This window comes from Zosterops lateralis (assembly GCF_965231275.1).
Source record: "Zosterops lateralis genome assembly, chromosome: 15".
NCBI lineage: Eukaryota > Metazoa > Chordata > Aves > Passeriformes > Zosteropidae > Zosterops > Zosterops lateralis.
The window spans coordinates 1,310,392-1,334,647 of NC_139775.1; the positions used below are offsets into that span (position 1 = coordinate 1,310,392).

The 24,256-nt window shown below is 51.4% G+C and overlaps 2 protein-coding genes across 3 annotated transcripts in view; one reads left to right on the top strand and one right to left on the bottom strand.

Moving 5' to 3' along the window:
• Positions 1-447: 447 nt before the first annotated feature.
• Positions 448-2,319, top strand: PLD6 (phospholipase D family member 6; the record flags this gene model as incomplete). The annotated part of the gene is made up of 2 exons (XM_083872290.1): positions 448-859; positions 951-2,319. 2 exons carry the CDS (start codon positions 448-450, stop codon positions 1,190-1,192), a joined length of 654 nt encoding a protein of 217 aa, XP_083728416.1. The 3' UTR covers positions 1,193-2,319.
• Positions 2,320-2,617: 298 nt separating this feature from the next.
• Positions 2,618-24,256, bottom strand: part of MPRIP (myosin phosphatase Rho interacting protein) — a 77,421-nt gene continuing 55,782 nt past the window's right edge. Inside the window, exons 16-25 of one of the 2 annotated variants that reach the window (XM_083872902.1) lie at positions 18,154-22,011; positions 15,627-15,774; positions 14,888-15,005; positions 13,816-13,975; positions 13,607-13,726; positions 13,061-13,147; positions 12,244-12,406; positions 11,828-11,913; positions 10,694-10,759; positions 2,618-7,736 (exon numbers count right to left, since the gene is read on the bottom strand). In XM_083872902.1, the coding sequence (XP_083729028.1) occupies positions 10,727-10,759; positions 11,828-11,913; positions 12,244-12,406; positions 13,061-13,147; positions 13,607-13,726; positions 13,816-13,975; positions 14,888-15,005; positions 15,627-15,774; positions 18,154-22,011 (4,773 nt within the window). In that variant the 3' untranslated portion in view covers positions 2,618-7,736; positions 10,694-10,726. The remainder of the gene's footprint in view (positions 7,737-10,693; positions 10,760-11,827; positions 11,914-12,243; positions 12,407-13,060; positions 13,148-13,606; positions 13,727-13,815; positions 13,976-14,887; positions 15,006-15,626; positions 15,775-18,153; positions 22,012-24,256) is intronic. The other variant, XM_083872901.1, reaches the window with a different exon arrangement.

A 24,256-nucleotide genomic window follows, 5' to 3' on the forward strand; every position in this document is an offset into this window, starting at 1 on the left:
TCCTACTGCCAGAAGGCAGAGTTTGATGAGATATTGGGAAGAAATTCTTCCCTGTGAGGCTGGGGAGGCCCTGGCACAGGTTCCCAGAGAAGCTGTGGCTGCCCCTGGATCCCTGGAAGTGTCCAAGGCCAAGTTGGACATGGCTTGGAGCAGCCTGGGACAGTGAAAGATGTCTCTGCCCATGGCAGGGTTTGGAGCTGGATGATCTTTGAGATCCCACCCAAACCATTCTGTGATTAAAGGATGTTTGCAGCATCCCCTGCAGGAGCTCGGTTTGTGGTGAAGGGTTCGCTGTCAGCGTTTCGCTGCCTGGGGAGGGGTCGGTGCCGGGATCTCGCAGCCCGGCCCAGCCCCGAGCGGCGGCCGCTCCTCCCCGCAGGCCGCCCCCGCCTCCCCCGCGGCTGCGCGGGCCGTGCCGTGCCGTGCCGTGCCGTGCCGTGCCGGGCCATGAGGGCTGCGGGGGGCGCGGCGCTGGCGGCGGCGGCGGTGACGGCGGTGGCGCTGGCGCTGGCGGTGGCGCTGGCGGCCTGGCGGCGGGCCCGGCCCGTGCGGGAGGTGCTGTTCTTCCCCTCGCGGCCCTGCTGCATCGAGGCGCTGCTGGCCGAGGCGGCCGAGCCGGGGGCGCCCGCCCGGCCCTGCCCGTGCCCGCTGCCCAGCGGCGACACCGCCCTGAGCCGCCTGGTGCGCCGCGTCCTCTCCGCCCGCCGCTCGCTCGACCTCTGCCTCTTCTCCTTCTCCTGCCCGCAGCTCGCCCGCGTCGTGCAGCTCCTGCACCGCCGCGGGGTCCGCGTCCGCCTGGTGACGGACGCGCAGTACATGGGGCTGCACGGCTCCCAGATCGGCCGCCTGCGCCACGCGGGTGAGCGGGGCCGGGGCCGGGGACTGAGCCCCGCACCGGGGGCGGCCCCGGCCCATCGCCCGCCCCTGAGCGGGTTTCTGTGTCTCCGCAGGGATCCAGGTGCGCCACGACCAGCACAGCGGGTACATGCACCACAAGTTCGCCATCGTGGACCGGAGGATGCTCATCACAGGCTCCCTCAACTGGACCACCCAGGCCATCCAGAGCAACCGGGAGAATGTGCTGGTGGTGGAGGATGCCGAGTATGTGAAGGCTTTTCAGGAGGAGTTTGAAAGGATTTGGGAAGAGTACAATCCTGCCAATTACAGTTTTTTCCCCAAAGGCAGTAAATGATTGAGCTGCCTGACAGGGCTAGTGGAGCACGGTAACACCCACACATTTTATTATGATGTATAGACATCATTGTTTTGTCCATGTGGGTGTAACTTTGGTAAATGTCTCCAGAGCAGTGAAATGTTCTTTCTCTGCCCTAAAATGCCACAGATTCCTTGCTTTGGTCATTCCCATGCTAGAGGGAATGACTCAACTGTTTGGTTGAGAGGGTGACAGCGACAGAGCTGCTTTCACAAGGCATTAAGACTTTGCTCAGGCTCTTTGCTGTGCCCTGTGCAGACCAGGTGTGTTCATACAGTGCTGGCCATGTGTTTCAGGGGTAAAAGGAGCACTTTCCAACTCAGGATATGGAATGGGATTGTAGCCAATTCCAAAAGAAATTGTAGCCCAAGGGCTCCTCTACACCAGTAACTAAAAGAGAGATAAGATGGTACAGCAGAGTTAAGAGTTTGTGTAGATTAAGTGCCTCGGTTACATTTCTTGTTGGCATTAATTGTTGAAAGTTGGTAAAAGGAAATCCGTGGGAAATAGCAAAAAAATTTAAGTTTTGATTGTGTGTGTTTCTTTTGGTTAAGGGTTAGCAGAGCTCCAGTGTAAAAGCAGGAGCACATATGGTAATGAGCTTCTTTTCAGCAAGGAAATGTAGGGAAGTCTGAAAGGAAATGAGAGAAATGGTTCTTTGGGATCAGTGTTGATCTGGAGAGCAGCACAGCTGGAGCTGGGTCACTCGCTTCATGGGAAGTTTCAGGTGAGGTCTGGAAACTCTGGTTCTTTCAGGTGTTGGGACACCATGTCATGGTCTGTGCCCTCTCCTGGCAGCACCAGCCTGGGGACAGCGAGGGGAGGGAGGTGACATGTCTGTCCCCACAACTCAGTGTGGAACAAAGATGATGTAAACCTAAGAATTTCAAACTCTAAATAGTATCTCTGTAAGAATTGTTTTATACTGAATATAAAGTGCCTTAATATCTCTCAAGATGAATAGAGGTTTTGATATTCTGTTACCAGTTTTTTACCAGTAGTGCTGGGATTGGCACTGTTAAATAAACCATTTTCACAGAAAACATCAATAGCATCATCTGACTTTTGCATTCTAATTCCTGTTGATCCTTATTAAAACATTTATGATACATGGACATCTCCAGATTTTAAATTTGTTCTGTTCGAGAAAATTTGCATGGGGAAAGAAAATTATAATACCTGTATGGAAGCACCTGGGGAAGGTCATTCTCCAGTAAATCCCATTCAGCAGCACTAGATTTAAACTACTTAAAATACATTATTGCTGTCAAAATGCTGCCTGGTGCATTTCCTTTGTGAAGTGCAACTATAAAAACAAACCTTGTCATGCTCTGACCTCTGCCCTGTTCTTCATTCTTTTTAGAAATAAACCTGTCATACACAGCATGCAAAGGGTGGTGCAAAAATAGTTTATTACCATATAGTTAATGTAAAGTTAGGTAATTATATTTACAAAGTAAAAATGATCAGCTACATCCAGGGGAGCCTAGCTTGTCACACAAGGTTTGTAAGGAATAAATACAGTGAGAAAAAGTGACGTTTCTATTACAGCGAGCAGTTGATCAGGAATAGTGGCTCTTAAAAAAGCACTGAATAAACTGGGAGTGGAAGGGAGAAGGGAAGGAGACAGGAACTCACACACATGGAGAAACAGGAGCCTTCCACACCCTTCCCCTTTGCAGGGGAAAAAAAATAATGTATGAGAGCCCCGAGGCTGCAGCATCCCAGCACTGCCCAGGTCCTGCTGGCCCTGCTCTGATGCTGCTTGGCCACAAGGACTGGCTGCCCTGTCACATCAGCACAGAAACAACTCTGGGAAAGGACTCCTTCACCCTCAGTGCTCACAGTCCCCCTGAGTTGTTCCCCAGACACACAGAGCCCAGATCTGACCCAGAATGAGTCCCCATCACGGGTCAGCTGGGTGAAGCTCTGCTCAAAGCCAGCCAAGGCCAAGCTGTTCTAGAGGAAGATTGACCATTAATACCTGAAACTGCCACATCAGACACCACCCACAGCCTCACTGAGCTTCCTTCCCTCCCCCCAACCCTCCATCCTTCCAAATGATTCTTTAAACTCTCAAGTAATCCAGAATTCCAAGAGGGTGGACACTGGCCAAGCTGGAGCATTCCTGCTTCCTACTTACCATAGTCTCCAGTATTTTACATGCTTTGCTTTCTCTAAGTGAGAACAAACAGTGAGCAGTCCTGTCCTGCACACAGGGTGAAGAAAGTATGAAGAAAATAATGCTAATTGCACCCATTGTTTACAAGTTCAGGGCCAGCTGGGTTAGTCCAGCTGGTACCAACTTGTCAGGTTTCTCTAGTAAATCCCACACCCTGTTTCCTCAGCAGCCTCACACAGAGGTTGTTGTTCCCAGCCTGGTGCTCCCTGTGCCTGCAGCAGTGCCTTGGATCTTGTTGTAGTTACACAGTGAATTACACCTCATGGCCATGCTGCTGTGGGATGGGTGTCTGTGCAGGGGGAGCTGTGGCTCCCTTGGGAAGCCCAAGAGCATTCCAAATTTCCTTCCCAAATCCAGGGGCTCACTGTGACAGCCCCAGCTGGCTGTGCAAGGAGAGCTGTGGCTCAGCAGGGAGTTTTTGCTGCTCTCTGTAACAGCAGAGCACAGTTTGCACATGCACAGCGTTGATGCTGCTGTCAAACACAAGATTATTGAGTCTTCTGACTGGAAAAAAATACCCCAAATTCATAGCAAAGTAGGTTACAGTGGTCAAACAGACTGTACACAATCTTCAGACAGGTACCTTCAGAGCTAAAGGCATAGATCAGCAGAAAAGGCTTGAAAAGGTATTTATAACAGTCCTCAACCCCCAAAAAAGCAGTTTATCAGGGCAGATGGGGTGGGTTGGACACGTTACACTCATTCCTCCTCTCCCAACCCACATGTGCGGCCTCTGTGCTACAAGACTTAAAAATCAAACCCACAACTCAGTCACAGAAGAGAACCCTCTGCAAACTGCTGAGGAATAAATATTTACATTACACACTTGGAATACTATACAGGTATTAAGTTACTTTTGTTTTTAAAAAAGAGAAGAATAAGAAAGCTTTTTTTACCTAAAAAAAAATGGAAAAAATACAGAGCAAAGGCAAACCACAGCGAGTGTGCGTGTGCTTGAGTGTCCACAACAAACTGAATATCCAAACCAGGACAAAAATGCCAAGGTCTTGTGGAAGTGCCATCAAATAGAGTAGGGACAAAAGTGACATGTTTTGCAATGCAGCCCAGTTTTACTGCAGCCCAGTTCCATGGTACCAAGAAAAGAGGAATCTTCTGGTTTACCAGTCAGCACCAATTCTAAGCAATGCTATTTTTGAAGCAAATGATCACAATTTGCTTCTTTTTTTTTTAATATGTGGGCAAAGAAAAGGTGACATTTAAAGAAGGATTCAGTCTGGCTCAGGGGAGATGGTGAAAATGGGAGGAAAATTTTACTCAGGAAAAATAAGATTACTTGGAGCTGACGAGGAGACACCTGTGCCTTCACTGCACTTGACTTTTTCTAAACCTCCCCTTCTGGTGGTGTGGAGTGATGCAGAATGCAGCAGCTTGCCCACACACTTTCTAATTTAAATAGCCACTGATTAATCCCAAAAGGTGGATGAAGCCTGGAACAGGAAAAAGCAGGAGGATAACTGAGGATCATTGCTTTGAATAAAAGAACTTCTCCCTTTTTTTTTCAAGTACTGGGCTCTGCAGGAATATTTCCATTTGGGGCTGTTTATTGATGCTGCAGGTTCCTTTTCTTTACTGTAAAGGCAGGTAAAGTGCTGCCCCTTGCCTTGGAGAGATGCTCAGACTGACCAGAGTGAGTCCAGAACCCTCAACAGGGGTTCAGAACATTTGGCTGCATAAGGCACCTTCCTCCTCTTCCTCTTCGTGACCCCAGGAATTCACAGCTCGCACCATGAACACACCCCAAACATCCTTCCCAAGCACTGCCCCAGAGGGTGCAGCTGATCCTGACAATGTCAAGGCCACTGCTCAGCCCTGTCTGTACAGAAGATCAAGATTCTCCATTTATTCTTCCAGAGGAGCCCAAGTCCCCCATGGAAAATGTCTGCTCCTTCAAGCTAGAGCACATGAGCAGGATTTTCTGGGGAATCTAACAAAGGTCAGGGTCCACATGGCAAGAAGGAGACGAGAACATTCTGCTTGGTTGACTAAAAAGGACAAAGTCCCATCCTAAATCTAAAGAGAAGAGGAGGAGGAGGAGGAGGAGGAGGAGGAGGAGGGTGTTCTCCTAGAGCCAGTGACACCTTGCAAGGGAAGAGCAATGACAATGACAAGGCCCATGTGCCATCCCAAATCCATGCTGCCTCCCATGGCTTCTGCCAGGAGATCAGGGCTCACCACGGACCTGGAGCAGCCAGGGATGAAGTGGCTGGAGAGGTGATCCAGGTTAGGAAGGTTCCCAGGTTCTCCAGTGCCCAGATCATGAAGAGCTGTGCTGAACTCAGATGCAGTGACTGGCTGCACATCTGAGGGCACATGCTACTGAGGAGGGAAAGGCTTTGCATTCAACAGGGTGAGCATTTTTCCTACCCTGCTCCCATCTCCAGGACCTCCATGCACATCCCAGCAAGAACAGGTGCTCTGCCTCCTGCAACGTGCTGGCATCCTGCCTGGGGACAAGCTGCCAAGTCCTGCCGTGAGGTGCCAAGCTGGACACTTGGCCATGGCAAGGCCACACAAGCTGGACAAGAGCCTGATTCCCACTGTGGTTCAGTGACACCATGTCCTGCTGAGAGTCTGGTGGCTGGAAAAGAGATTCTGCTCCCAGGAGGATGAAGGTAACTCGAAGCTGCTGTGGCCCAGCCTGGCAGGACTGGGGGTGGCTCCACCAGCCCTGTGGGGCTGTGAGAGCTGTGACTGTACCAACCACCAGACCCAAAAGCAGCAGGGAAGCACTGGGAGCTGCCAGCCTCAACCTCGGCTGAGTGCCCAAAGGACAAGAGGAAGCTCTGCTCCAGGTGAAGGCCAGGATATCTTCCACATCCCAGCCTGAAGTGGTCACTCAGCATCTTACCAGGCTGGGAAGCCAACCTGCCAGAGCCTCCTTTAGCCCTGGTGACCAGAGAAGCAGGACCTGGGATCCTTCCAGGTGGCATCTTGAGATTTATCTTGGGATGAAGCCTCACACTTGCAAAGCAGCACAGGCTTCTTCTAGGAAGCCTCTGCTCAGCTGGTTGTGACCATCTAGTACTACGAGCTTCTCATCCGTTGGTTTGTATGCATTTATCTGCCTCATGGTGCTAAATTGCATGTTTTAGATACAAAAGCTATTAGGACTGAGAAGGTCTGAAGCACATACTGGTTTTGAGATTTTTATTTCAGGAAAAGATTAAAGAATTAAAATAGGAGCTGCCCTGCTGACGAGTTGAATTCAAGAAGCTGGTAAAAAAGTAGCATTATATGCATTGAGCACTGTGCATTTTCAGTCAATATTGGCTCTACTTTCTACTCTACTTTCCTTTGACTAGGAAAAGGGAGTTTCACATGCGCACAGACCCTGGGATACACGGGATTCAATGAGAGGAAGAGAGTAACAGAAAAACAAAACAAAACAAAACAAAACAAAAAAACCAACAGAAAAAAAAACAAAACCAAGGAAAAAAGAGTGCTGGGCTTGATCTAACAGAGGCAAGAAAGTGATCTTACACCTTGGCCCCTGGAACACCAACTCCGACCACCAGCGAGACGGGAGCAAGGACGTGCCGACGGGGCCGACTCGATGGTGCACTTCAGTAGCTGCAGCTCCCCATCCACAACCACCTGGGCAGTCACCAAAGCTTGTCAGGCTTCAGTGGCACCTACATTCAGGATACGGCACAGTCACGGGGCAGGAGAATCACTTCTTGCATCCTTCTCCAGCGAGATGTCAGTGTTGTACCTCCAGGCTGCGGATGCCGGCACAGACTCGTGCTCCCCGACAGCTTCCCCTGGCTTTCCCCCCTTGTAGGTGCAAGTAATGCAGTCGAGATCAATGGTTAGATCAGGCTCCTGGTGTGCTCTGAGCACGGGGTCTCTAGACAGCAGTAAGAGCTTGGTCTGGCAGACACCACCCAGGCCCTGCTTGCTCTTCCCGACAGAGCTATAGCTTATTAACAGGCTGCTGAGCCTTAATACTGACACTTAGTGTAATGGTTTACAGTAAAGAAAGGATTCTCCTACAAAGCGCTGAAGAGAGGGGGGAAAAATAAAACCCACTCCACTCCCTTCCTCTCCCTCTCCGAGTCTCTGGAGCATCTCACAAGCAGGGAAAGGAGCTGGGGAGGCGAGGGGAGGCACCGCCATGGCGGTGCCGGGTCCCGTCGGGGCGTCAGGACGAATGACAGCGAGGACATCGTGAGGAACGAGAGACAAACGGTGCTGGTGCTGTGCTGCCTCAAGCTGGGAGGTGCGCGTGGTCAAGCGGAGCGGGGAGAACTAGTCTTTCTTCAAGTCCCTGGATTCAAAAAGCTTCAGGCGTTCTTGCACAGTCAGGCCTTCCTTCAGACTCTGGGAGAGACAAAAGACAGAGAGCGTTGGGGCATGGGCGGCGTGCGGGGAGGGAGCGGTGCTCAGGCAGAGGAGACGTGGCAGCGAGGAATGGGCTCCGTGGTGGAGGATTAGTGGGATATGCTGAGAGAGAACACACGGTTATGGAGGGTGGTTACTGGCGGGTGGTGCCTTGAGACAGGGTGAGATTGCAAATGAACCAGACGACAAACCAGAAGCGAATGAGAGGCACATCATGCTGCAAGCAGGATTAGCTGACTTGGGAATGACCCCCGGAGCTCACGGGGCACTGCTGGATGGGGCAATTCCAGTGGAGGGAGTCCCAGGCAGGCCAGCTGGGATCTGCTACGCTGAAGCCCCCAGGATGCTGAGCAGGACCTGCATGCTGGTCATTCTTTGCCTCCCACACCACTGTGGCATCCATGGGGAGAGTCCTGGCTCCACTCCATGCAGGATTTGCTCAAGAAACCCTGGAAACTGCTGTGTGCTGCCAGCGACCATTCCACCCCTTCTCTCACCCCACCCTGGGACTCTCCCAAGCCAAAGATGTCTTGACAGCCCAGGGTGAGACAGAAGAATCCTAAATCTGTTCAGGTCTGGCAGGCTTTGATGGTTGATCCAATTCAGATGCAGCATCCAGATTTCAAGGCACAACTCTCAGCTGGCCAGCAGCCCCCTGGCATTTGGAATTGTAAAATCCATCACCTACACATGGGGACTCAGTAGCACAGCACTGAGATGGGCAGAAACCCAGAAACAAATTGCATGACTCCTGTAGGGCAGCTATAAATTGGAACCAGCCAGAAGGGATGCACCAGCCTAATACCAGCACCCTCCTTCCTGCAGCCTGCAAACCTCTGGCGTGAGACTGAGGAGAGCAAAGCCTTAGGTGGTTGTTGCCTTAAGAGCTGTTCCTGTAAATGAGGAGGCACAGCCACCTCCCATCCCTAAAAACAGCCCCCATAACCGGGGCTCTGCCTCTCTGTGCCCCACTGCCTGTCCCCACCCACAGCTCTGCCTGCCAGCCTGGTCCTTGGAACTTGCAAGGAATTCATGCTGCAGCTGGAACATTATTTGCTTTACAGACCAAGACTTGGCACCTTCAGAGGCACAGACTGGGGGGATGGAAATCAGCTCCTGGGAGGAAAGTCTGAGGGAACTGGGATTGTTCAGCCTGGAGAAGAGAAGACTCAAGGTGACCTTCCAGAGCCTAAAGGGGCTCCAGGAGAGCTGGAAACAGACTCTGGATAACAGCCTGGAGTGACAGGACAAGAGGGGATGGCTTCTCATTGCCAAAGGGTAAGGACAGATGGCATATTGGGAAGAAATTCTTCCCTGTGAGGCTGGGGAGGCCCTGGCACAAGGTGCCCAGAGAAGCTGTGGCTGCCCCTGGATCGCTGGAAGTGTCCAAGGCCAGGCTGGGTGGGGCTTGGAGCAACCTGGGATAGTGGAAGGTGTCTCTGCCATGGACAGGGTTGGAACTGGATGATTTTTCATCCCTTCTAACCCAAACCATCCTGTGATTCCATGATCCTACTATCAGGCAGCCACCTCCCCTTATCCATTCCCTTCCCTTGGCTGTGGTGCCAGAGGACTGTTCTATCACAGCAGCAGGTTGGACTTTTGGGCTGCATTTTCCTTCCCATGTATTTATCAAGGCAGGACTCCATGATAAACTTGCCCCAAGGCTGTGCAGATTCCCATGGTTACTGTATTTCTGGAAATGTTTTTCCTCCCACAGGCCCACAAACACAGAAGGGCTTTGCCAGGCAGCATGGAAATGAAAGCACTAAATTGGATTGAATTTCCAAACGCTGTGTGCTCTCTTTCCAATGAGCAGCAGAGTCTCCTGGGATGAGACTCTCTGAGCACACACTTCCTAAAGGAAGTTTACTTTGGGCTTCTTTAAATGGGAGCAGCTCATGCATTCCAATTCTCACATCTGATTTCTCAGTGGATGGAAAGAGACACCAGGAATCATCAGACTGTTCTGCCTGATGGCACAAATTCCAGCAAATGCAGCCCCTGGGCAGTCCCACAACCGTTTCAGTTGCTGATGAAGTGAGACTAATGTAGGATGATACCTGTGATAAAGGGATCTTCCAACAGACTTCCTGGGGCTCTCCATCCACCGTGCTGGGAGCTCCCCTCTCCTAACCTGCCTCTGCTGGTGCTCCCACCTCAGTCTTTTCCATGGGCCAGGAAATTCACTGTTGCTCCAGTTAATGGAGATACCTGACTCATTAGAGTTAGCCTCATTTCTATCAGCTCCCTCCTTTTTCTGGATGAACTTGGAAGCCTTGGAGGCTCAGGGATGGAGAGCAGAAGGCGAAGGTTACTGGGCAAGGAAGACTCCTGCTCAGGCATTGATCAACCTGAAACAGCAGCAACTGTGGGTAAAGGAAATTAGGGCAGTCCAGGACATTCCCTCTGCAGCTGAGGTGGCTGAGACCATTTTCCACGCTCTGGGCTGTTATGGGAAATACACTTAAAGGCATCTCTGACTATTCCTGTGCCTGACTAACAGCAAAACAGTTGTTTTCCTACAAGACCTGGACAGTGCTGGAGTTTAGTCTGAGGCATGCAGAGTCATTCAGGCATGCACACTCAGTGTCCCACGCTCCCAACACAGTACACAGGAAAACGTGCCCCACCATGTCCAAATCCTCTCCGTGATGATGGAACTGTGTTGGTGAGGGTGGGAAGAGCAAGAAGACAAAAAGCCATATTCCCCAGGGAAGAGGCAGAGAGACTGCGTTTCACACGGATCTTGGGAACACTGTCTTCTCCCCTCCCCTTCCCCTTCGCCCAGGAAAAGAATTAGCAGTGAATAAACCTGTCAGTCAGTCATTAAGAGAAGGAAGGCTCTGGTTTGGCAGGGAGGTGTGAGCAGTGCATGCAGAGGTTGGGCCGCTCCCGTGGTGGCTGCGGCGCTGGGCGGGTGCCGGTGTGTTTACCTATGTGGCAGGGAACCTGGACTCGGGTTCATTTCAGTTATCCCATGAGACCTGCTCAATAACGGACTGTTGAAGGAAAAAGCAAAATAAAACAAAAAAACAAAAACAAAAGAAGAAGCTCATAAATCCCAAGTGAATTTGCCCTGGCACAGCCCCAGCCTCCCTGTCCCACAGCAATGCCTTGGCACAGCCCCTGCTTCCTCTCCTTCCCCACCAAGCAACACACATGGGGACCACACAGAAAGTGATCTGAGTTGAAGTGGTGAAGGGAAACCCAACATCAGAGTGGCCCAGCAGGTCTAGGCTGCCCCAAAATGTGCAGAAGCCTCTCTCTGTTCACTGGGTGCAGTGCAGATGCCCGGAGCTGAGGAGCTGCTGCTCACAGAGCTTCGAGTGTTTCCCTACATGGGCACCAAACTCAAAGTTCTGCCTGCCCTGCAAGGGCCCAACCACTTCAAACATCAGCACGAGACACCAGATGAGAGGCAAAGCAGGTTTGCTCATGCTGAGCTTCCTCTCAACTGCCCTATGTTTAATGCTGACTCCTGATCAGCATTATTTGCCCTTCCGTATCCCTGCGGTCCCACATGATGTAACTGGCTGCCAAGGAGAGCCTGGCACAACATCACTGGGCTTTGGGATCAACAGCAAGCACAGAAGGACCACAGAAGCACAGGGCCATCTGCACCATGTTAACACACAAGCAAAGTGTGTGTTAAATATGCCCAGGACTCAGGCATTGCTGATACACATAAAGACAAAAAATCTTGCAGTGATGAACACTAAAACTAGAATGATGTGCACATTTCCACCTATATTTCAACTGTAAAGAGGGAGCAGATACTGGGATAGTCCTCCTGTGAAAGACCAAAGAACAAGGTGAACTTCAGCCTTTTTTCCAACCAGGGAGCAACTTCATGCCTCCAACTTAGCAGAGTCCAGAATGGGGGAGCAGGCCCTGCCTGGCTGCACAGTCAGGCCTTTTGCAGTACAAAACCATCCAAGCTAGCACTAGTGGCTGGGAAATTCTTACTTTTGCTCCCCTGCCCATTTCTTCCCACTTCGGATCCCCACCAAAGAGAAATGCTGGGCATTCCTCATTCCCATACCACTGGGCAGGACATCTGAGCTCACCTTTGACCTGATATTCCTTAGTTGCCGGCTAACACTGGATCTGTCTTTCTTCAAGAAATCAGGGTTGCTTTTTGATTTCATAATATCTGGGAAGAAGCAAAAGAAGTGGGATTAGCCTGGTGCCCACTGCCTTCCTGCAAGGACAGGGCTAGGACTCTGCCCTCCCAGCCCAGGAAAGTGCCCCGATGAGCCCAACTCTTAGGTCTGCCCCAGGGGCAGAGGGGGCTTTTGGGCATTCCTGCATCACAAGGTCTTCCTGATGCAAAATGCCAGAAGGCTTTCAAAGCTCCTCAGCTTTGGGTTGGAAGGCCAAGTCCTACACTCAGACCCACTACTGCACAAGGGTTTGTACTCCAGGATTCCCATGTTAGCTCGGGACACCCAGGACTGCTTAGAGCTGCTGGAGGAGGACTGACCATATCCCGATACAGTGGTGTTCACAGGGGATTTCTCTCCCTGAGCTTCTGTGGCTGCTTTCAGCTGCTCTTTCAACCTGCTGATATCACAGTCTGCCTTGGCTTTCACGATGCTCAGCTCTGTGTAGATGTCTTTGTACTTGTCGCTGGCGTATTTCTTATCCTGGCAAGGGAACAAGAACAACCCAATGGAGCCAGACAGACAGCTGGAGCCGAGGGGTTTGTGGATGCACTGAAGAGGAGCTTGGCAAATGCTGACGGAAGAAGAGCCGGCAGCGGGAGAGAGGCTTGGCCAGGGCAACACATGCCCTCGGAGCTGCTTCCAACAGCGACCCGGGACTGCGGGAATGGAGACGGGTGGAGAGCTGAGAGCCAAGGGCCAGCACACAGTGCTGCCCGTGCCTGCAGCCCCTCAGCTACAGGGTTGTTTGTGGCTTCTCATTTTAGCCAAGATACAGAATTCAAGCAGAATTCCCAGAAATGGCCCTGGCTTGTCAAGAGCAAACCAGTTCCACCGCTGTGAGGCTGGGCAGATCTCTAACACTGATTGTTTGTGCCATTTAAATCTGATCTGATGTGACAGTAAATGGGGAAATCACGCTGAAAGGGATGCTTTCCCACACTGTCTCCTTTGTGGGGTAAGTCTTAAGTTGACACATGGAGTGCTTTAGTGATGACATCAAAATGGTACTGAATTACATTCAGGGGAAAAATTAAATATGGTTTCAAATCTGAGTGTAAATGGGCTGAAATCTAAGCACAGACACTCAGGAGCATAGCACAGTAAGTGGATTTGCAGAACCACCCTTGGCATTACCCTCAGTGCTGTCTGCAGCTCGTCTTTGAGGGAGCTGATCTCCTGCTTCAGGTACTGGATTTCAGATTCTTTGACCCGCAGCAGAACCTGTGGGAACAAAAAAGAGCATCTTTGCACCTGAGTAGACACAGTGTGGCACGTGCTGTACCCAGTGGCAATCAAGCCAAGGGCTGGAGACTCAGCCCCATGCCAGCACCACAAAGCCTCTGGTCCACCATCCTCTACTTCTCACAAGAAAACTCCTCCTGTTTCTCTTGGGAACTTGCCCAAGCTTACACTGCTGATGTGCTCCCTGCACACCTCAGTTTCTGTCCCCACTGCTCTGCATGGATTGAACCCCAGGGAGAAGCAGGGGCTGCAGAAGGAAGAGCAAGTGTCTGGCTCAACGTGGTGAGAAGATCAGGACCCCAGAATTCCCGGGCCTCATGCAGCCCATGTCAGTAGTGCTGACCAGCCATGAGGGCTGACTGGGGGGTGGATGGCTGTGACAAGCTCCTGGGGTACATAGCACTCGTGCCCACCCATGTGTCTCTCTGCAGAACTCACCTCCAGCTCATAGGCGTCCTTGCCCTGCGTGAGAGGCGACCCAGCAGCCTCTCCCCCACCCTCCCCGGTCAGCAGGGTCCGCAATCGCGTGATCTCCGCAGCCAGGCGGTTATTCAGCTCCTGGGAAGAGGAGGAGAGTCACTGTGGGAAGGGGGAGCACGGCCATGGCTCAGCACAGAGCCCACAGTCACCAGGGCAGGGACCCTCACCTGGTTGTGGGCGTTGAGCTCCTGGTTCTCCCGCTGGCACTGGCGGAGGGCCTGCCTCTCAGCCTCCAGCGCCTGCGCCAGGTGGGCGTTCTCCAAACACTTCTGGGAATACTGCTCCGAAAGCACCTCCAGCTCCCGCTGCACCGACTGCAGCTCCTCCCTGCGGAACACACATGGGGGTAGTGCCCTCTTCACACACACACATCCCCATGCCCATTCTTCCTTCAGCATCCCACGACAACCCAGCAGGGAGCTAAGCACCGAGGATGAGGATTGTGTATTTCCTTTGAGAAAAAAATGCAAGCTCAGAGCAAGTCAACTCTTCCCTTTCTTGGCAGAGCCATGCTTGGACACCAAAGGGGACAGGAAGTTGTTCTCTCAGAGGTTAAGTGGCACAACTTTCTCAGGTTTCTAAAAACCTATCTACCTATGAGAATTTCTTCCCTGTGAGGGTGGTGAAGCCCTGGCACAGGTTGTCCAAAGAAGCTGTGGCAGCCGTATCTCTGAAAGTGTCCAAGGCCAGGCTGGATGGGGCTTGGGGCAACCTGGGATAGTGGAAAGTGTCCCTGTCCATGTTAAGGGGCTGGAATGAGATGAGCTTTAAGATCCCTTCCAACCCAAACCATTCCAGGATTCTAAGTTTGCTCTGGGCATCCAGGACTGGGTGTACTTGCACACCTTTCCAACTGATATAAATGCATCAAGGTTGATAAAGCTGACAGGCAGCCCTGCTCAGTTCCCACGGGAGGACAGTCTTGCCATGGAAAGCTCAGAGCTTCCTCCTCCCCTTTTGAATGACCTCGCTGCTGCAGCTGTGTGAAAAGCAGCACTGGCTGCTTATCTGCTACTTCTGGGGACTATAAAGCAGCTATTTTGGGTAATTTGGGGACATTGACCTCGAGCCTGAAAGATTATGGGTAATCAGGAAGCTCTGATGGATACAGTCGGGTCAAGACCAATGGAAGAGGTCCCTGAAATAACACCAAACTCATTGCCAGGATCAAATGGGAGAGAAGTTCTCCTACACATGATCTCCCTGCAAGATGGCAAGAGAGGACAGTGATGGTCTTACAGGTACTGCCTTCGGAGGGCCTCGATGTCGGCGTTGACGCTGCTGATCTGGGAGCGCTGAGACTTCTCCAGCTCCCGCTCTAGCTCCTCCCGATGCGCGTTCTTCATGGCTTCGATGGCTGGGAGGGGCACCACAGTGTTAGTTACCACTCAGCACCCTTCTCCCATGGCTGGGTTTTTGAGGTTTTGTTCATTTTTTAAAGGAACAAAACCAAAGTCATCCCTACAAATCTCCCACTGCTTCACAGCCCCTTCAGTCTGTGCCCCAGTAGCAAAAGAGCTTCTGCAAATCTTGCTTTTTAACAGAGTCAAAATGATTGTCCACTTCACACATTGTTTCCTGGACTGTGGGATGCCCAGTGCAGTGCCTCTGAACACTCCAGTGTTCTAACATTCCATGGCGCACTGAAGAATGAATTCGGTATGGAATTGGCAATAATTTAATCACAAGAATGATTAATGCCTTTCTGAGTTGGAACGGAGAAAAGATCAGACTGTGTAACAGCTGAACACAGGGGTATCGAGCCTAGAGAAGGACCAGGAGATGGGCACCAAACCTGGATGACCAGGCGACGAACCTCCATCTAAAACATCTTTCCCACAAACCCATTCCCATCTCCCTGTGCAGTGCAGCCCACCCAGCCCTCATCCCATCCCTGCTCTGCTCCTCAGTGAAGCCAACACCACCCCCGTGTCTCCATCACCACAGAGCTGCCCCACCCTGGGGGACCCTGTGGTACCTGAGATGGTGGCAGCCGTTTCCTCTGCCAGCAGGCGATCCTTCTCCTCCCGCAGCTTCTCCAGCTCCCGCTGGTGCTGCCGCTGCAGGTCCTCAATCTTCTTCTGGTGTGTCTCCTCCATGGCTGCAAAGCCCCTCTCACATGTTGCCTGCAAAGGGAGGAGGGGAAAAGGTTGGCCCAGGAGCACAGGGCCACGGTGGTGGGGAGCCCAGCAGGAGCCACACACCAGGGGGAAGCTCAGCTCCCTAGGTCCTGCAGGGATCTTCTGTTTCCCCAGCCATGGAGCAGGATGGACCTCACAAAGGTCAGGGCTTGTCCTGCATGTTGCTCGACCCCTGACAGCTCCAGGAAAATGGATGCACAGGGGCAGACCCAGTTGGGGAATGCAAATATATGTCAAAAAAACAACCAAAAAAACCCTTCTGTGCCCCTTCTGCTCTTTTCAAGGCCTGTTTCTTTCAACCTCTGGGTGGAAGGAAGATGACGTGACAGCAACAGGATCTTAATTCCCAATCGAGTATTGCTACAAATGCTGCAGGGAAAATTACTTGCTAATTGAATTACTAGGAAAGAACTCGGGCCAGGACACAGGAGGACCAATTTGGGGAGTTGAGATTCACCAGGGGAGAGGTCCTGAATTCCTGTCTGGTCCTTCTGCCCCTGGCACAGCCCCCACTCCTGCCTTTGCAGCAGACAAATGCAAACGCCTGTTGCCAGCTCAGCTGCCAGCCCAAGCATATTGGGATCCTGGATGGACACACGGCTGAGGGACATGCACAGGACCAGCAAAGCCACAGGCAGGCCCAAGACATGAGGGAAGAAGGGGCACACATTGGGGACAAGGTGCTGAGCCCCATCTGGCAGCCTGGGACAAACCTGATGCCAAGCACTGTACAGGGCTTTTCCCCTTAACGACACAGGCTGGCTTTATTCCCTGATTTCAACAGAGCTCCTCTTGATTAACACCAGTGTTTTCCACGGAAAGTGAGAACTGTCACCTAGGGACCTCTGGGATCCCATGGGAAATTTTAGGGGAACAAATTCACTCTCCCAGTGGCAGACGTGCTCAGGACAGTCCAACACCACTGACCCTCACTAACATACACCTCTCAGCATCACTTTCTTGGCTAATGCTCTGTTACCTACTCCTAATCCTTGTTCCTAATTTTCAGCTTTGGTGGTTTTTTCCCTCCCATTTAGTTTTTAATCCTGAGGCATTCTTCACTTTCCCAGCCTTATTTGTTTATTTGTTTTTTTTAAACTCCTAACTCAGTGCCAGAACCTGCCTGGACTTGGCTGTGGCACAGAGCAGCCCTGCAGGACTCTTCATTACACCCAGAATCATAGAATATGCTGAGTTGGAAGGGATCCACAAGACTCACCCAACTCCTGAAACACCTCTAATTCTGGAAGAAAAAGGTGCATACTCTGCCATAGGTCTGGCTGTAGATTCACTATTTAATGTATTGTAAATGCATTGCCATAAATCCACACATACAAATCAGTATCGTAGAATACTCGTAGAATCACAGAATGGTTTGGGTTGGAAGGGACCCTAAAGTCCATTCTGTTCCACCCCTTGCCACAGGTAGGGACACCTACTATCCCAGGCTGCTCCAAGCCTTGAACCTGGCCTTGGACACTTCTACAGATGGGTCAGCCACAGCTTCTTGGGGTCACCTGTGGCAGGGCCCCACCATCCTCACAGGAAAGAATTTTTTCCTGATAACTAGTCTAAATCTACCCTCCTTCTACAACCCTGAACTCACTTCCAAAGTGGGAATGCTCTCCTAGGAAAAGCAAACAACTAAATCAATTTTTTTTTTTAGCTGCTGGATGATATCAAACCAGTTTTACAGCCAGTCTGGCTGGTGGGGCAATTTGAATGGTGGCATTTCGTTGCCAGTGGGTTTCTCTGCACCTCACCTGGGTGTTCCATAACTGTGCACTCATTGTTGTGTACAGAATTACCGTGTTCAACACCAGCATGGTCCTTGCAGCCTCCTGCAGAGGAGCTCTGCTTTGCTACAGAATTTGGCATCTATCTGCAGCTATTTTCCCTAGAAACATACATTTTGAAAGCAGAAAAGTTTCCATTTCATCCTACATTTTTGAAGGCAGCAGAGACAGACTAGAGATTTGATCAGACTGGGAAAGACAGAGCTGAGGAATGCTTTTAAAGGGAAGTCGCAAACAAAATATATGTGTTGGATACAAGGAGAAACACTGAGGTCTTCGTGTTGAAGGAGAGTGTGATGTTATCGAAACTCTCTCTCTCCCTCTCCACACAAAGACCACCTCCAGAAATCCACCCTCCCAAGCCCTCAGCAATGCATTTAGAATACCCCAGCATGGAGAAAAAGGAAACATCATGCTTTACAGAGGCCTGGCTAATACTCTGGGGCTTGTTTCAGCACACTGGCTCTTTTAAGGGATGTCCCTTGGTTCAGCAAGCAAACCCCTGGACTGCACGTGCCCTGCTGCACCCTCAGCAGCAGAAAGCAGAAAGTGTTAAACATATCAAGACCTTTAGGTTTTCAAAGTCTTTCTGGTATTTTTCCCTCAAAGTGGAAGCGTTCCCCTCCAGATGTTTGTTCTCCAGCTCATCCCTCATGACGTTCATCTGGGCTTCCAGCTCCTGGATGCGTTCCCTCAGGCCGTGCATGGAATCCGAGTCGCTGCCAGGGTCCTGCCCGGTGCCACCTGCCTCACTAGCCACCCAGGTGTCCCCAGTGCCCGGGGCCATCGCGGGGGATGCCTCTGGGTGCTGCCTCTGGTACTCGTCAAGGGTCTCTTGCAGGCGCTGCAGGTTCTGACTGTAGTGCTCCTGCAGCGCCTGCAGCTCCTCGCCATGGATGACCTGCAACTCCTTGATCTTGGCCTGAAACTTTTCCTCCAGTGTTTGCATCTGCTCCAGGTGATACTGCTCCATGCTCTGCTTGTCACGGACCACGGCATCCAGCTGGTTAAACCCCTCCATCCTCTCAGCCTTCAGGGCATCCTCTGTCCTGTTGAGCTGCTCGATCACGTTTCGGATCTCCTCCTCATACCGCCCCTGCAGCTCGCTCAATCTTTTGCTGTGTTCATGCCCTTCCTCCTCCAAGAGCCTCCGCTGGTTGTCCAGCTGGGACACCTTTGCCTTGAGGTCAGCGTTCTCTCTCTCCAGCACGGCAATCACCTCGCTGTACTCGCCCTGCTGCTTCCTGAGCAGCTCCTCGTACTCGTCCCGCAGGAGAGACACTGTCTTCACACGCTCCTGGCACAGAGCATCCATGCTCTGCAAGGACTCCTTGTAGGACTTCATCTCCCTCTCGTGCTCTAGCCGGACTTTGCAGGCGGCGTAACAAACCTGAGCCTGAACAATGGCGTCGTGGACTAACAAAGACGAATACCGCTCCAGGTCTCCCATGCACGAATGGTAGGAAAGACTCTGGGATATCTTCAGGAGCTTCTGACAGTCTCTCATGGCCTCCTCGGGAGGCAGAGAGAGTAAGGCAACAGATATCTCCTTCAGAACACTGGATTTGTCCTTTAGTTGCTGGGCAAGATCTTCCTGAATGGAAACAAGAGCTTCACTACTACGGTCTGGTGCGCTGCCAGTCTCCTCCATCTTGGCTAATTCCTGGCATGGCACCATTTGGAGACGGCTCCCATCCCATGAGACCTGGGTTCTTTCCGAAGCATCTTTTTGTATTTCAAGTGCTTCAGAAATCTGGTGCATAACTCTGTCAAACTCAGGAGTCCTGTAGGCTTTGATGATCTCCTCCAACATGCATTTGTGCTGCTGGAGAGCGGTTTTGGTATTATGGAGCTCTTCTTCAATTGTTTTTAACCTCTGATGAAAAGATTCTCTCATTTTTTCTGCAACAAACCCAAGTTCTGCTTTGATCAATGTAGCATCTGCTACAGCACTGAGAAAACATGGAGAAAAGCCCAAACTTGTTTCTGTTTTACCCTCAGCTTCTCCTTCTCTGGTGCTCAAGTGTGCTCTCAGCTCTTTCACCTGGCTCCAGAACTCCCCTTCCAGCAGCAGCTTTTTAGACAGGACACTGGCCAAATCATTGGCTGTATGAGAAACACTTGCTGGCTCCAACAAAACCACCTCGGCCGTTCCCTGGATCTCTCTCAGAAGCTGGGCTATCTCGGAGCTTGCATTTTTCAAAGACTCTGCTATTTGGTTGATGAGGGAGGCCTCAAATGCCACCCTCTCAGAAAGGCACCTCAGGTGGCCAGTGTCAAACACATCTGCTTGCTGCTCCTTGGAGATGTGCTCCTCTTCTCCCCCTCCTTCTGGGACAGGGCTCTCTGTGGTGAGGCTTTCACTCTCCTGATACTCTGATGGGACTGGTGCCCCGCTCAAGGCTTGGATTGCATTTGATAAAGTTGTTTCCATGCTGGACAGAGTAACAAGGAACAAATCACCCTCTTTTTCCTTGTCTGATTTGGGCAAGGATCTTAGCTGCTCCCTGCACTTCTCTAAGCAAGTCAGCGCTTGATCGTTTTTCATCTGGAAACCTCCCAGCTCACTGACGTGACTTTCTATGAGCTTGAACTTTTCCTGCCTCTCACTCTCCAGCTGTGAGATCAAAGCACTGACTTGGGACAGGCTGGTCTGAAGCTGTTCCCGCAGCTGGGACTCCGTGCTGGCCCACTGATGGTGGAGGGCGATGAGCGTCTCCTGGTTATGGCCATGCTGGCTTTCAAGCTTCATCGTCACATCTTTGAGCTTTTCCTCTGTAATATACAGTTTGGTTTCCAGGGAATGGATGATGGAGAGATAAGTCTCAGAATCACTCGTCCCTGATGAGGGGTAACCCAGAGCTGGCTCTGAGGACATGCTTTCTTCAGACAGAGATCTGTCCTGGCTTGTGTCTGAAGAGGTACTGCTTGTCCAGTTTTTCTCTGATCCATCTGGATGGATATATTTTTGACACTGGATGCTTGAAAAACGGATCCTTTGCCTCTTGGCCCCCATGATTCCTACATCAGGCTTTGCTAAGGTTTTCTGAACCAACTCTTGGTCCTGCAGCTCTACAACTTTAGATGGGGAGCCAAATTCCTCCACTTGCCTCTGACTGGTCTCAAGAACCTCATCCTCCTCCTCCTTCAGTGCATAAGTCAGAGCTGGGAGGACATCCTGAGTTTGCAGAGCCTGCCCCAGTTGAGATGGATGACTTTCATCAGCCTCAAGACTGGGGCCAAGGTCTTCTGCCTCCTCAGCACATGGACCTGTGCCCACACTAGTTAATTTCTTTAAAGCCTCCTCCTTGGCCTTTAGCTTTACTTTAGTCTCCTCTAAACTGCTATCTAAAGCAACCATTTTAACCAAAGCCTCACTGAGATCCTGATCTTTCTTCTCCACAATTCTCAAGTGCATTTCCTTAACGTGTCTCAGCTCTTCTTCTTTCTCTTTCAGCACTTCCTGCACCCCCCGGAACTGATCCGACACCTCCTCGAACGACTGCTCCAGATTGTGGTAGTTGGTCTCTTCCATTTTCAACTTTGCTTGCAATTTTGCAACTTCGTTATCTGACTCAGCCACCTGATTCATGAGCTCGTGGAACCGGCACTTGATCTGATCCCTCTCTCTTTCGAGCTCTTTGATGTGCTCAGCAAGTTTTTGGATGCTGGCCTCCTTCATGGCCAGCTGCTCCTCCAGCTGGTGGACGAGCTCGCTGCCTTCGAACTTGGCGCTCAGCTTCTCCTTCTGCAGAATCTCCATTTGCTGCTCGCTGTTCTGCAGCTGGTTCTCGTACTCATTGGCTTTTTCCTCCACCTCCTTCAGGCTCCGTATCAAAACCTGCTTCTCCCTCTCACAGCTCTCCAGCAAAGCCTCATAGTTCTTCTGCAGCTTCTCCTCCATGAGGACCCGTGCCTGCTCGCTGGCGTTCAGCTGCCCACTGAGGTCTGCGATCCTGTCCTGGAGCCGCTGCACCTCCTTCTGGTGGTCCCGCTGCAGAGCCTGCTGCATCTCCAGGTCCCGCAGCTCCTGGGTCTTCTCCAGCAGCAGAGCCTCGGCGCTCTTCAGCTTCTGCTCGCTGGCCTTCAGCTGGGAGCTGAGCGTGGCCTCGCCGTGCTGCCACTCCTCCAGCTGCTCTTTGGCTTTCTCCTTCTCGCTCCTCAGGTCGCTCTTGAGCTTAGCCAGGGTCTGCTCCTTGATGGCGAGCTCAGCGGCTGCGTTACTGAGCCTCGCCTGCAGGCTCTGAATCTCAGCCTCGTGGTGCCGGATCACGTCCTTGGCCTCGGCGTAGCTGCGCTTCAGCGACTGAATCTGCTGATTGATCACCTCTTGACGCTGGCATTGGGCTTCCAGCTCGCTTTGGAGGTCTTGGTTGACTTTGTGGAGCCTCTGCCAGGCACCTGATGGCGAGGCGGCCACCTCGGTCTTAAAAAAATTGATTAAATACTAGATTAGTAACACTCTTGGCTCTCCCTTCTGAGTGTCACACCTCTGGCCAGGCAGGCCATGGAAAAGCTCCTCGCAGCGACTTGGCTGCTACTCATTGCTCCAATTGGGATGATTTGTTCTTGGCACAATTTGGTTTGTTTAACCAGCTTTTTTTTTTGCTTTTTTTTTTCTAATGAGCGACAACTGCTTTCCAGTAACAGAAAACACTGACCACGACATCAAAACAGCTGTACAGTAACAGGCTAAATGGAAAAAAAATAAACCCAAACTCAAACAGAATCCAAAAAACAATGAAAAAGAAACACCAGCAGTAAAACGGAGACAGACAAAAGAAAAATGCCAAGGATGAGGAGGAGATGGAACAAGGTGGAGGAGAAAGGAACTGCTTTTTTTTAGTGAGTTTGTTTGTTTGGTTGTGAAACAAGAAGTGCACAGTTCAGGTAACACAGTCCTACCGACCGAAAGCAACAACAGAAAGTGAGGTAACAGCAAATGACATCACATCCCACCCAAACACAGGGCAACTGGCCAGCCATCGTGGTGGCGATGTCATTTTTATGTCTGCCAAACAGGACTGAGTGGCTGCTCATCACATTATAGAGATGCTGTTATGCAAGAGCTTAGGGCTAGGGAGGATCTAATTTCTCTACCTGCAAAATAAACCAACAAAGGACAAAATAAAAAGCCCAACAAATGGAGGGAAGGAAAAGGTGTGATGAGAATGTAAAAATGAAAGAAACCAACCTTTGTGAGATTCAAACCAAAGCAATGGAGCATGCAAAGAGAAAACTCACAGAAAGCGTCATGCAAAAGGCGACAGAAATTATGTATCTTAAAAAAAAAAAAAATACACAGACAGGAAGAGGCGAGAGAAGCACAGCGTTAAGCCTAGGAATTTGGCCTGCCTTGCTGTACTCTGATTGCTGATTAAGGAAAGCCCACAGATGTGACACTCAGTTACGTTAAGTTAAATTTCATGCTTTACACCAAAAACATGCAAGAACATCCGCCCGGGACAGGTTAGTACGTGCCCCCTCCCACCCACAGTGGCCAGAGCTGGGGGATGTCTCCAGCTCATTTTCTAGGAGCAGGAGCTCCTGGGGTTTCTCCCAGTAGGGATTCAAGGTTAGGGTGCCCTGCCCCGAGGAAGCTCAGTGCAAGAGAGGGGTTACACGAGGCCAGAGAGGCTTTGGTGCATGGCACATGCATTGGAGGGGTAGCTCAGCACTGCCTCACGGAACAGGCAGTGCATGGGGGACCCTGTGGGGCTGGTCAGGCTGCCAAGGAGGGGGTGGTGCTTCCCAGGCAGCTCAGGAGGGATGGGCTTGGCAGCAGTCAGGCTTCTCCATCTGCCCTCCTCACAGACAATGCAGGAACCTCCCCAAAATCAGGCGTTAATGGGGGGAGGGGGGGCACATGAAATTCAGAGGGTTTGTACAAGAAAATGCTGCTATGTTTGTCTGCAGTCTGGGGCTGCAGAATTCCTGCAGCAGCTCCACTCCCTCCACGCCAGCAGGGTTTGTTGGGTTTACTCCCTTCTACAACAGGACTTTAATCCCTTTGGCTCCCAGGAAACACAAGGGAAATCCCCAGAACAATTAGATTGGAGTAAGCAAAAGCCTCCAACCTTTCCAAAAACCCTCTCCAACTTCCAGGTCCAAGTTTGGGTCACTTCTCACTTCAGCTCAGCCTCTCTGCAGGCTTCCCCTCTTGCCACCCTCCTCATATCAAGGCACTGCGGCCAACTTCAATCTGATGGTGGATTCAGCATCCAGCTTTTATCCCCATTCCCTGATTTTTCCAGGCTCCAGGCAAAGGGAGGTCAGACGCCTCTGCCCCAGGGAAGTGGGAGTTAGTTACTCTTCCAGCTCTGCCAAGGGAAAATGGAACTCCTCCAAGCAGGCACTGTCAGCTCGGAGACTCCAGAAATGAATTAATTACTCCTCCTGGGAGATCATGGGCAAGGAAGGCAAGATGTCCCCCTCCCTGGGCTGGCTCCACTGCCTGTGCAACTTCTTCAGGGAAAATTTTCCTGTGAGAAATAAGGATGGAAGGTTTGGCACCGACACTGGGTTTGCTGCCACAGGAGCGCAGCGTGTGGCCATGCACGGCCACTTTGATCCACAGCCAGTTTGGTCAAGTAGATTTGAGCAGGTCAAAATGCTGCCCCTGCACAGAACAAGACCATGGACCCCTGAGAGCAGCCAGAAGCTGCCCTGCA